Raw genomic sequence first — 14,256 nt, 5'->3', positions numbered from 1 at the left:
TTGATCCTTTCTAAATCTTCCAACGACCCCATCCACGGAATGTATGTCTCATATCTCCGCACAAAGGCTTCCATGAAAGATCCCCAATCCCCTTTTGTCTTCCCTGAGAGCATTCGGTGCCACATCAAAGCTTCCCCCGTGAGTGTCTTTGGGAAATGCTGAATCAACTCACTTCGATGGAGTCCTGCATCATACATGTGAGTGCGGAAATGGTTTACATGATCGATGGGGTTCTCATCTCCCTCATACTTAGCCATGATTAATACTGCCTCAGGTGTCTCCTCATCGGGTGACTCAGGCATTTCCTCTGGATGTCCCCATGCGGTGTATTTCTTGATGAACCTCTTAGTCATTTCTGCCCAATTCACTTTTACGTACATCGGAAGAGACATGTACCATACCAATGACTCTCCTGCCAACGAGTTGCAAAACAAACTCGTAATTTCCTCCTCTTCGAAGCCCAGTGGACCCATAGCGGACATGTAAAAATGCAAGTGCTCCATGGGGTCTTTGCTTTCATTATACTTGCTGACAGTTGGCAACGGGCGTTTGATAGGCCCAATTTACATCGCGCTATGTTTCGCCGCCTGTGCTTTAGCTTTTCGATACTTCATCAAAAACAAGCTTGACATCAGTGACCAATCATGCTTAGTCGATTCCGATAGCAACTGAAACCATCCCAAAGGTTCGCCCACTAGCGATAGATAGAACCACGGAGCGACATCTTCAACCTCATGTGGCTCTCTAAACATAGTGCGCACATACCCGAACAAATGGGCTTCGGGATCTTCTACCCCACTGAACAAACTCAACACGGGCCATACCCTCTGAGATGACACCTCTTCGGATTTTCCTTCGTTATTTATCACTTCCTCTGTTAGTCCTTCTCCTATGACGGATACATGCAATCCATTTCCCACATTTAACTTGTCTTTGGAACTCAAAAGCTCTTCCTTAAATTCGCAGAATGATTCCACCACAAAGCTCTCCTCCAACCCAGATCCAATTGCGCTCACCCTATGACTAGGCGATGGATTGCACTTAGGGGGAGGTTTTGCTGACGATGGGTCGACTATTTTCTTTTTATCAATCAGATCCTGGATCTCATGCTTCAACCTCTCACGGTTTTCAATGGTGTGTCCGTAGTTACTATGGAACTCGCAATACCCCTTAGTTATCATCCGTGGTGTGGGTCCTATCTTGTTCTTGGGAGTAAGAGCTTTCAGAAACTCCTTTTTCTGCAATCGTTCGAAAACTTTTGCATAAGTCTGATCAAACTGGGTGAACTGCCTTTTCTTGATAGTATTGAGTTCAAGCACCTTTACTGCGGTATGTTCTATATTAGTACTTGGCCCTCCGGTACTATACCCCGACTTCGTCCATTTAGTATAAGCTCTTTTCGGCTCTCCATCCCCCTCAACTGTCAAAGCGTAGCTATACATCTGATTAAAATCGGTGAAAGGCATACACCGCAGCTCATTCCTAACATATGGCAAAGTATTGACGATTACCACCCAGATCTGATCCTGCTCCAACGGCTTCTGTTTCATAACTGCCGCCTTAGCTCTCCACCTACTCACAAAGTCAGACAAAGACTCCCCAGCCTGCTGCTTGGTGCTCTCTAGCTCCCTCAAAGTAACCTCAGACATAGTGTTGAAGCTATATTGGGTGATGAATGCCTTCGCCAGTTCTTTCCAATCTCTCTTCGTTCCCAGCGGCAATGCATGAAACCACACAAGGGCAACTCCTTCCAGATAGGCACTGAACAGCCCTAGGATCTGTTCCTCAGTCAGAATTATGTGCTTCATTGCTGCCACATATTGGTTCACATGGGCGGTAGGATCCCCAGTTCCATCAAACTTCTTCATGTCAGGGAGTCTGAACTCCACGTGGGTTTCACACTTCTGGTGAGATGTGTGACTTCCATTCACCTCCCTTTGCTTTCTCTTTCCCAAACTGCTTGTTACGCAATCTTGATAGTTACCTCCAAAACGCGGACCGGTGTTCACAACGTTCCCAACTGGTTCACTGCCACTTTTGTTACCCTTCATTGTAAGCTCAGCCAGCTGGACCGAAATTGCAGCTAGTTCACCTTTGATGTTGTCCACCCATATCACTAGACCAGCTATTTTCTCATCTGTTATAGACATACTGATCGATGACTGAGATGACTCGGACGAAGATGATTCAGAAGCCACAACTGCTGATTCGGAACTGACAATCTGTAGCTGATCAAACTGCCTGACTAGCCGGTTACCCTCGCGGTACCAAGACCTCTTAATGGTGACGTCTGCGTAAGAAACACTCATTTCAATATGTATGCATGATTTATATGTATGAGTCGTGGTGTGTGCGTTTATTCTTTTCGGATATATAAGATAAGACGAGCAAACGTTAGTCTAAATACACGTATCACAACATCTCTCTTCTACCCTTATTCCTCCACACACTCGATGGTCCAAGTCTCTTTCCTAGGATTTTGGTTTGGGGCTCACATTGCAGTCCAGGGGGCGCGTGATTCCGTCGATTATTGTGGAAAAATAAATCATCCATCAAACAATACAATTCGTTCTGATGTATCAGCGTTCAGTGACTAAGATATCGACCAAATTGGATTGTCCTTTCGAATAACTCGTCTTTCGTTATTTCGCGAGATGCATTAGTTCGGGTTTTGACTCCTTTTTGAGCGTATCTCGGATTTAGACGTGGTACGAGTTATTTTTTTGGTTCAATCGCGCGTTATTGACAATGATTCGTCCCCCCTTTTATTCGCGCGGGTTCGTGTCTCGATGTTTGGATTACGACGGGATCTTTTGGATCTATCGAGAGACGTAACCACGTGTTTATTTAGTGATGATATCACTTTTGGATTTTTTTTAGGAAACGGACCCATTGCGTAACGTGTTTGATTTTAGCATCAAGAATCTGTTTGCTCGTTTTGGCTACGTGAAAAAGACGGCGAGTCTTATTCGAGCGCACGATAATCTTTCCGCTAATAACAACTCTTTATTTCTTCCAATTTACGGGATATAACATCCTAGCGTGGTTATAGAAAATCAACATTTCGTTTAATCGCATGCTTATTCGAAGCGAGGACATTACCGTTCTTTTCACTTTGGTACGAGTTAAGAAAACATGCAGATCGAGCCATATTTCTTGTAGTTTTGGTAATGGTCGAAATGATCGAGCCATTAGTCAAACCCACAGTCTTGTCCATATGGCGCAATTATGCGGTTTAGCTTAATTCGGCTTCGTGATTTTAAGCGGCGTATATACTCGTTCGAGGCACGTATTCAACGACATTGGTTCATTTTCTTTAACTACTCTCGAGATTGACATATATCGTATATATGGAATGATTTTGGTCGTTTGTTTATTTTTGCTTTTCTTTTATTTTCTTAGTCACTTTTGCGGATACGTCCATTTCTCCTTAGAACAACGTGAGGCATAACGTAAGAGCTCGTCTTTTATTCGGAAGGGACGGGCCACGTTTGCAAAACTCTTTACGTTACAACGGGGTCGTTCAAAACAGAAATGTTCTTCGTTTTCGTTTCGTCATAATCTCGCTTTATCCCAACGTATTTAAAGAATGTGAATAACGGCTATCGTTAATATAGTCTTTTGAATCGAGATATAACCATCCTTAATACCAAACCGATTTGTACTAATACGTGCTTACGTCATAACGTATTTCCTGAACATGTGCCTTCTTCGGGACACGGAAAGGGACCAGGCAGGTCGCACAAGTTCATTCACACGAGATGACTAAGTCGTCTTTAGTTCGAATCGTTTCGATGTTTTGGGGTAGTTTATATATCGGTTCAAGAGTATATATTAACGTATCGTTTCATTTTCTTTACATAGTTTAGGATTAGACACGTATCATGGCAATTTGAAAACACGAATTGATTCATTTATCACATCAAAAATGGTAACAGGTAATCCTATGGCAACTTCTAAGGCTACTATATGCTGACACGGCGGATCGCGGGACCTCACAGGACCGCACAAATTCGCCCCTCACGAATGGATGGGGACCCTTTGGCGCCTTACTGCAAGGGGGAACTTACACTAGCCTCTTTCGAGCGACGAATGGACTCTCGCTAGAGGTTTCGCGGAAATTACCCAAAAGGTTTGCAATAATGCTTATGAATGCATACGAAAAGAAATAATACGATCCGTCCCTGTTAAGGGCTTAATACACGCCTTCCGGAATCAAATTTCTCGCTTCCCCAGCTGAGTCGCCACTTGTAGGTGCCGCGGCCTCACCCGGGCGGACCGGGGGGTGGACACCGTTGACGACAGATGCTGTGATTGGCGCCGAAAGCAACCAATCGCGGAATCAAGCTGCTCGGCAGGACCGGAGCCTGGAGTATGGAAGAGTCGCCACCCACGAATGGGAAAATGAACACCGATCCCTTGCGGGAGACCGGTGTGGGTTCGGGAAACTTAGGTACGAGCCGAGAAGGCTAGCTCCTTTCCAGAGAAAGGCTACTAGGCACCCCGACATCGCCCGGTTATGAACCACCTGCCTCCTACTTAGCGTGTTAGGCGATAACGGACTAATCGCATATTTCTTTAAGTTTAAAATTCATTTGAAACCTTTTCTTTCTCGCTTTGAAAACCGTTTTGAGCATGTTATTTGAAAGCCAATTTAGTAAAGAATCACCCATTTTGCATAAATTTAAAGTATACAGGAGAGAGAGGGAGAAGAAAGAATTGATTTATTCACAGTGTGATTTTATGCTTTAAACTATACACTAACTCGAAGCTAATCTCATTCCCCAGAAAACGAGTTTATTTACATGGTTCGTACCTTAACCGCCATTGGAACGATTTAGGTACGTTTCAAAACCCCGTTAATTTACATGATATCGACTCGAATCGCCGTTGGAACGACTCGAGCGTTTGAAAACGTGAGATAAGAAGCTTTAACAAAAAAAACTTGATTAAGCATACAAGTCCATTTATTTTTGTACAAAGCCGTTTAGTTAGGAAAACGATTCAAAACTCTATTATTTACAATGAAAACGATTTTAATTATAAGGTTCACTTAATTCGTCGTTGGAACGAATTAAGGTTTTAAAACGTGATATTTTAGGAAGTCATTTGAAAATGATAAAGAACTAAAAGCCTTTTATTTTACATTAGGAACCTCTAGAAACCTTTAGTTTAAATAACCAAATTGAAATCTCTTTTGTGGTTTACTTCTCCCATTTTCACTCACTTTAATCCTCACTTCCATTTACTCAATGCCAACATAATTACAACAATTAGCAAATCAAGTCCAAAACTCACACCTTACTAATACATTTAAAATATATCTATATAAAAATCAAAAGAAATATATATATATATATATATATATATATATATATATATATATATATACTTAGTAAAAATGACAATTATACCTATAGATTAAAAGTGAGGTAAATAATATATACTATGATTGTTAATAGGTAAAAATAGTAATAATATTCACAAAGGATAAGAAAATAACTTTTAACCCGAAATAGTTTTTACATAATAGATTCATAGAAAATAACCCCCAAAATAGGTTTTCCTATTAAATGTGCTAAACTAATCAACCAAATACTCATCAAATATCAATAAATCCCAAAAGTAGTTAGAATGAAAAAGGCCCAAAAACAATATTATTCACATTATTAAATATATGTGTATATAACCAAGAAAAGATTAAAACACAAAATAATACTCTAATATACCCTTATCTATAGATTTATCCCTAAAACACATCCTACAAACTAATAAAAGAACTCAACAACCAATAAAGTGTAAAATATCCAAAACAGTAACTGCTCTCACAACAAATCCGAAAAGGACCCAAAATACCCAACCTAACTAAACCCATATATAAAATAAATATATACTACCCTTATACCCATACACAAATTAAATCACCTAAACTAATCACCTACATATACATATAAATATATGAACAGTACCGCAGAAATGGAAAAAATCAGGATTAGTCCCTGTTTTTATTTTAAAAATAGAAAAATAGAACTAATCTATACTATTACAACTAAATCCCCCCATGATTAAATTTTGTCATTTAATCACACCATATACGTATATACATATATATATATATATATATAATACAACCAAATAATGCCAAAATTCAAGATCAGTCCTTCCCTTTTTCAGATTTGTCAAAACTTGTTAGATCTACTCTATTTCATCGTTTTGATCCCCGAACTACCCAAATCAGGTCATGGTTTGTAACGGGGGACCTCAAAACGAAGTTTTATTCCCAAAAACAGTTTGAAAACATTTATAAGCACACGGATCTACGACGCTTTAATCCCGAACTACCCCTAAATCGGGTGATGGTTCGTATTGGGATTTAAAACAAAGTTTTATTTTAGATCCAAACCCAAATATTAGTAGAATCAAAACAGAAAACTAATTTCACAAATCTAAACAATAAAAGAGTAAAGGAAGAGATCTAAATAACAAAGATACAATGAAAGAGTAAACGGGTCTAGTTCCTCGGATTATTACCTCTCAATCGGTAATGGAAATGCCAAATCAAGTCGATTGATAGTGTTTTGAGTCGGATTTTTTTGTGTTTTTGCTTTGTTCGGGTCTCGTGGAATTTTTCCAGAGGTTCGGGTGTCTTTTCCTCCCTTTTGTCTTGGGACTCCATCCTATTTATAGGCATATGGAGCTCCAACTTAATTTCTCTTTGGCTCCAAGCCAACTTGGAGCCAAAGGTAAGCTAAATAAGCTTAGGAAATTTCATATCATCAGCTTTATTATTATTATTATTATTTTTTTTTTATTTTTTTTTAAAAAAAAAATCTAAATGTAAAATGCACTTGGCATTGTTTGCTGCACTTGGCCGAATGCCAAGTGCTATGCCCAGCCCCCGTCACGGGCCGTCAAACGGCCCGTGACGTAAATAGCGGCCTCCGACGGGGCCGCGTATATATATATTAAAAAAATAAAAATAAATATTTAAATAAATAAAATACACCTAAAAATCAACCAAAATCCAAAAATGATTTTTATCAAAAATGGTTTTCGTCAAAACCGATTTTATACAATTAGCTTTTATAAAATCGATCTCTTTACAAAACTAATTTTTTTATTGTTCGAATTCTAAAACAAAACCCCTATCGACCCGAAATACTCCGAATTTGGCGAAATGATTTAAGATTTCATTCACGGAACCGATTTGCCCGTCATCTCGATTCGATTTCCGAATTCGATCAAACCGGTCTCCACGGTTCCTTTGAACAACGTTTTTTATTTATTATTTTTATTGACTCATCATTTATTTCAATCGACTGATTTGGATCCCTTTTTATAATTTTTCTTCATCGGTCCTCCGACCCCGGTGTCTACATACAGTGAAGCATATTTTTGCAGTTTTCTAAGGTCATTTTCTGACCACTCAGTTTCACTCTTAACAACTTTCTCGTTGTTTACCATTTTGTAAGGCACAAACGGGTCTTGAACTATTGCAAGCCATGCACTCATGTTTGTGGCTTGAATAAAAATTTTCATCCTGTTCTTCCAAAATGTATAATTGGATCCGAAGAATAAGGGAGGCCGACTAATAGATAATCCCTCAGGGAGTATCTGTGTTGTTTGATTTCTAGGAAGGAAACGAGTGATGTTCTCAGCCATTTACAGGGATCAGCTCAAGATAGTTTTATCTTTGAGTAGTGAGCTACTGAGCTCTGATACCACTTGCTGGTCTCGTGTAATTAGTTCCAAGGGGGGGGGGGTTAGGAACTAATGTAACTTTTTTGCTTAATTATGCTGACTTAATTTAATTCTTTACATTACTTTACTCAGTTTTGGTCAGCAAGGCCGAGCAAGATGTAAGACAGCTTTAGTCAGAGGCTGACTAGAACCGTTTTACTTGTGAGTTGGGAATTAACACTTAAGGTCATCTTCCAACTCAACACTCTGATTACTCAGTGTCAGCCTATACAATTTATATCCTGAGTAATTTAAACAAGCAACACATACATATATATATATATATTGAGAGAAAGAGTTAGAAATTACTCAGCAGACTTATCCTGGTTCGGCCTCACCGCCTACGTCCAGTGCCCAGAATCCTTCCGGACTTTTTCAATCCAATACTGAGCTCTTTAAAGGTAGAGCACAAACCGTTTACAAGCAGTTGAGTATGCAAGAGTATCTTCCTCTATTCGTCTACTCAAGCCTACTAAGTGCTATAACCAAACACTCAGATTTTCTCTACCGCTGAGTACAAAAATCGAGTACTCAGCACCACTCTCTCAATCTTTACAATTGATACATATTTGTTCTTTCTAGATGAAGAACACTTTAGATGAATACAAATTCAATCTAGACTTTTACACAGAAATAGGATTTGGGTGTAAGTATTTGCTTTTTCTTGTTTGTATGTGCTTGTATGTATGCTTTTTCTTTTTTTTACTTCGGCAAAGGATCCAAGAGATGAACTTGTCCTTTTATAGTGAAATCTGATGCCTCAATCATTTGAATTCGGATCTATCCGTTGAATTCAAACGGTCTTCTTGCGTCATTCATTGGTCAGCATACAATTTTGCAGGCCAATCCTGTCGTCTGAATTTAACAGGCGTCAGGCTTGTCTTCTTCCGCCAGGTTCGTCTTCTAGCGCCAGTTTCGTCTTTTAGCCAAAGGCCAGTTGACCCATGCATCTCGAAACTGTCTCCTTGCGTAATTCCAAAGCTTCTGAATTGGCACAGATCTCTATCGGATCTTGTCTTTTAGTTAACGGATCATTGGCGCTGTCCTAATGAACACTCAGCTTGACTTTAATAGACGTTGCCTTTAATCTTTATCTTTGGCAAGGCTGAGTCACGTTCTACTGAGCTTCTTCGGCCAGCTTCGTCTTCAAGCGTTTGTTTTGAAGAAGACTTTTCTTCTATGATGCTGAGTTGTGTTCTACTCAGCTTATGTGGCTCATGCTGTCTTCATTCTGTCGTACTTTTTATTTCTGTTCTCATTTATAATTATACTCAACATTGAACAAACACATTTGTACGATTAAATCAAAGCACTTAAATTTAATTGTCTTAATCATGGATTAACTTAAATAATTTTGTCAAATCAAAATCATGTGAAAAGGTGTTTCAACAGTTAACTGTATACCTTTCTCTCTCTCTAGGTTTGTTAGGAGTTGCTTCGTTTGTTTAGCAGCTAGCATTACACGTTTCTAACCTCCCCAGCCATAGCCCCCAACTTTTGTCCACATTCCTAATGAGTAAATTTGCCACATTCCATCAACACGGTTATTTTGTCCACGTTAACCTCTCTACCATTGCCCCCACCTTTTGTCCATGTTTCTAGTTTGTTAACTGTATTAAATTTTTCTCTCTCCTAAGTTTGTTAGGAGTTACATCACATGTTTCTAGTTTGTTAGATGTATTAACTTTTTCTCTCTCCTAAGTTTGTTAGGACTTACATCATTTGTTTCTAGTTTGTTAGCTGCCTTACCTTATTCTCTCTCCTTTAAGAGCTACCTTCTTCTCTCTCCTTTAGGAGTTACTTCTTATAAGTGTAATTCTCTCTTCTTTAAGGGGGCGTTTAAGGGAAAAAGAATCAAGAAAATGAAACTAAAGGAAAGAAAATGAATAAGCATTAATTCTCCTATGTGTTTGGATATGTTTAGGAAAGGGAATGGGGTAAAGGAAATCCAATTCCCTACATGACTTGGGGTAATGGCTCAACCTAAAATGGGGTAAACCCATAATCTAAAATGGGTAAAGGGAATAGTTTTTTTTTAAACAAACAAGAACAAAGGGAATGAAACCCTCTCATTCCCATTCTCATTCCTAAAGACCCTGAACCAAACGCCCCCTGAAAGTTACCTTCTTCTCTCTCCTTTAGGAGTTACCGTTTATAAGTGTATAAGTAGCACATTGTATTCTGCTTTTTCTCGTAATCCATGAAAAAGAATTATTTTTCTTCATTCAATTAATTACTGTATTATCTTCTTTTCTCTACTTTAGGAGTTACTTCTTATAAGTGTAAAAGTAGTTACTTCTTATAAGTGTACAAGTAGCAAGTTATATTCTCCTTTTTTTCTTAATCCATGAGAAAGAATTACTTTTCTTCATTCAATTAATTACATCTTATGAGAGTTAAAAGATTATACTCAAAATCAACAAGTTAGTGTGTTAATTGAGCTTAATAAATTGCCAACTAAAGCAGTTAGGAATTCTTTTCCTTTAAATTTTGAAATCCAAGAGTTGATCTCCCTGTAATTTTTAGGGTGATTAAAGTAATAATTCAGATAAATTTAGCCTTTAAAGATCCTGTTGGTGACACAAATTGAAATGGATAGTTAACTAACCAGATGATTAAAATACATAAGAAATATAAAGATTACATGAAAGTTGAGGTTAATCAGCTGTGCAAAACAACACTTTGGTATAAAAGAAGATGTTGAATTCCTAAGACAATGCTTTTATTATTGGTGTAGTGAGCTAGGACAATTAAAAGAACCCAACACCTACATTTTACATTACATAACATCACCCCCAACTCCTTTCTATATGTATTATAACTTCTTATTTCCTTAGTATATATATGTAGCTAGATAGATTACAGCCACTATTCCTGCATCAAACACAATAAAACTCAGTCAGAAAAAACTTAATTAATCACCAACTTCAAATTAATTACATTCACGAATTCAAAAAAACACTCAACTAAGTAACCAACCTTGGCTTATATGGATGTTGATTTTTGATAATATTGGTCTAGAGTTAGTAGTACAGTGAACCTGCACAAAGTTATGCTCAAATTCAGTGAAACTATCTTGAGAGTAAAAACATTGTTGTTTTTAATTAGTTTATGACATCACCGGCCTTTATTCGATTCTCTGAACTTGAGTAAAGAGTTAATGTAAGTTACGTCACTTTAATCTGAACTCTGAACTTGCTTAAAGAGTTATGCAAGTTACGTCACTTTAATCTGAACTCTGAACTTACTTAAAAAGTTATGCAAGTTACGTCACTTTAATCAAGTTCAGAAGCGGTGATGTTTCAATTTTTTTTTGTTTTGTTAACATACCCTGCCACCAATTTCCTCTGGAAGCACTATTTGAATTGTTGCCATTGGGATCTTCATTTTTCTCATCCTTCTTGAACTGAAATTCAATTAATTTCTCATTAATACATGATTATTAGTTGTTTCTTTTGCAATTAATTAAATAATTAATAATTGTGTACTTACAGCCTGATGGGATTCAGAGTTATTCCTAGTCCTTGGAGAATAATTTTCTTGGCCACCATAGTAAATTGATGAGCTAAAATAACAAGGTTCTGCTGTTTCATTTTGATACATAGAACTGGAATCTTTGCTACTTCCCTTGTGGCTTTGAGGATTATTACCTAATCATAAAATAAAAAGATTTAGTTTTTAAGATACCCATTTCAAAATAACTAACTATAAAATAATACATTATCATATGAAAATATTCTTCAAAAGATTGCTACCTTTTGCATATTCTCTATATATATACCAAATTATCAAGCAAAAAGCAGATGATTATTCAATATTATCCAATACAACTTGCTGGAAAATTATAATAAGATGCTGACCAAGTTACCAAGTTGGTAAATATTATTATTATGAAATATATATAGTTGAGTTGACCTTAATTATGAGAAAATGCAGAAAAATGTAATGTTGAAAAATACCTGGATTCCCATATCTGGAATTCCCAGCTTGAGTTCCTGCAGAGTCCCTACCTAGGCCCTTAAATTTGGGAATATAAAAATAGAAAGATGCAAAAAAGATAAGTAAGTTTTCCAATAGTAAGAAAGACATTTTAAATATGGTACAACCAAAGCATACAAAAAGAAGAAAATGTATAGATGTTGGTCCACAAAAGTACTATATATTATATTCCTCATTCCAAAATGCAACTGCCTCTATCTTTACTTGCATTTCAGTTAATTAGTCAACTTTATCATTATCATAACATAAATAATAATAATAATAATAATAATAATGATAATAATAAAGCTTACTAAAACTACATGAAATTATCCATTTAAAATCCTATCACCCTTGAGAGATCTTTTTTTTTCTCTCTTTTCTTGTGTTTTGGAAATTTTTGATATTATTGTTATGGATGGATATATATAACTATGGTTGTATATAAGAGGTTTTGGGTTTGAATTTATATATATATATATAGTTTCAGTTTGGTTCACTTTTTGTTTCCTATTTCACTTCAAAATGAAACATAAAACCAAACAATAGAATATAAATGTTTAATTAAAATTAAAAAAATTATCTTTAAACCATATCCGTGATTTATTGACAAAAAATGCTTAGGATGTTCTTTGATAATCTGTGAATGTTCAGCTTTTCCTGAAAAAATTAAAACCCCCCATATAATATCCACGAAACTTTGCGATATCTCGGGTTCAAGTCTTAATATACACTGAGAAAACTTGAATTATAAAAAACATCCACCTATATTATGCTTGACAAATATTGAAGCGAAAAATAGGATAAACTATTCTTTTTTATGGATAGGTGAATACTCAAAATCCCTTTAACATCCCTCCTTCAAACTGTCCTAGAAAAGATATAGCTATTTCAAAAAGAAAATTAATAGATGATCCATCAGCTCAGCTGGACTATAAATATTCAACAATATCAGAAACGGTTGGTTCCTTCATTTATGAGGCTCAACCGTTACAACGGTTACATTAATAATTTCTAGACTATAAAATTTCAGCAATAATTCAATAATGGTTTCATTTTTACATTTCAGTAGATTTTTTTTATACAGTTCTTGGCTTGTAGATACTCTTCTCGTTCAAATTTTCCTCCTACATTAAGACTCGAACACAAAATCTCTAACGTAAGAAACTAAAGCCCTCAGGGCTCTTAACTATTCTAATCAATATATTTTGAGAATATAATTAACATCATTAGATTAATAACCTAACCAAAGCTTAATAAATAATAAATTATGGGTTAAAAGAAAAAACTCTAGAAGGTACTATTATATGAAGTAAAAAAAACAACTGCCATTCCCAAAATAAGAAAAGAAACAAAAAAGATAGCATGTAACTGTATAAGGTAATAAAACACAAAACAGTCACCCATTTGAGCATCCAAAAATCAAAACATTTAAAGTGGCCGTTATTCATCCTTATCCACATCTATTCCATCCAATAATACAGAATTCATTCCAGAAAACAAATTGAATCAAACAATAAAATACAGAAATAATTATTACCGGAGATGGATTAGAGAAAATGGAGCTGAAAACACTTGAAGAAGACGAAGCAGAAGAAGAGGAAGAGTCTTTAGGACCAAAAAGATGATCAAAAGAAGAAGAACCAGTACTCTGCCTCTTGTTTTCCATGGGAAAAAAAGGAAGTAACTTTAAGAAACCCTAAAAGATAAAAAGAAAATAAAAAAGCTTTCTTTGTCAATTAACGAACAAAACCGTTTGATATAGATAAGTTTGATAATTAACGGCCAAAACGACACTGGAAAAGGGTAAAAGGAACAGAGGAAGAAAGAAAGAAAGGATAAGATTTGCAGAGAGAGAGAGAGAGAGAGAGAGAAAGGGGAAGCAGCAGAAAGCACGTGAAGAAGCTTTTGCAGTTATGGGAGGAAATGAAATGATACAGAGAGTGAGAGCTATTTATAAGCCCCAAAAGGAAAAGAGAGGAGAAAGAAAAAGTGGCTTTGGATTCTGTAAAAAATGGTTTTGGGTTTGGGGTTTTGGGTGCTGCAACTGCAACTTCCCATGTGCCTTTGCCCTGACCAGGCCTGCCCTGAGCTGCCCTGCTGTGGTTGTGGTTGTGTCTGCGCCATTTTGGTGTGACAAATGGGTGCTCTGTTTAGTCTCCAAGTGGATTTCCTTCACTTTTAGCCAACCTTGTCTTTACACGTTTCCTTCATGCCCATATTTTTCCTTTTTATTTTATTTGCTTGCCCAATTTCTGATTCCTACTTACTTTTTCTACACCGACTTTGCTTTTAGACCAAAGGATAAGATGGAAATTTTACTACTAAGGTTTCTTGAGAGGTTGAGATATACCTCAAATATAACAATCACAAAATTTTACTAATTAAGGGGTTCTAAGTAAGTCCTGACGAAACGGGAAACGTTGTTATCGTGTGATTAACAGGTTACGGATTCGAGTTTTAGGAGCGGATTTTTATTAAAAGAATTAGTACATCCTTGTGGTGGAACCTCTCTCCAGACCTTCGCTTAAATGTGGA

At 36.7% G+C, this 14,256-nt stretch overlaps 1 protein-coding gene across 1 annotated transcript; it reads right to left on the bottom strand.

Moving 5' to 3' along the window:
- Window positions 1-10,339: 10,339 nt before the first annotated feature.
- On the bottom strand, window positions 10,340-13,748 carry LOC136227816 (uncharacterized). The gene is made up of 6 exons (XM_066016573.1): window positions 13,259-13,748; window positions 11,700-11,757; window positions 11,233-11,390; window positions 11,071-11,146; window positions 10,720-10,780; window positions 10,340-10,614 (listed from the first exon to the last, which is right to left on the bottom strand). Exons 1-5 carry the CDS (start codon window positions 13,385-13,387, stop codon window positions 10,764-10,766), a joined length of 438 nt encoding a protein of 145 aa, XP_065872645.1. The 5' UTR covers window positions 13,388-13,748; the 3' UTR covers window positions 10,340-10,614; window positions 10,720-10,763.
- Window positions 13,749-14,256: the final 508 nt, after the last annotated feature.

Source organism: Euphorbia lathyris, chromosome 4 (genome assembly GCF_963576675.1).
Source record: "Euphorbia lathyris chromosome 4, ddEupLath1.1, whole genome shotgun sequence".
NCBI lineage: Eukaryota > Viridiplantae > Streptophyta > Magnoliopsida > Malpighiales > Euphorbiaceae > Euphorbia > Euphorbia lathyris.
This window is presented reverse-complemented; position numbering and strand designations above follow the sequence as displayed.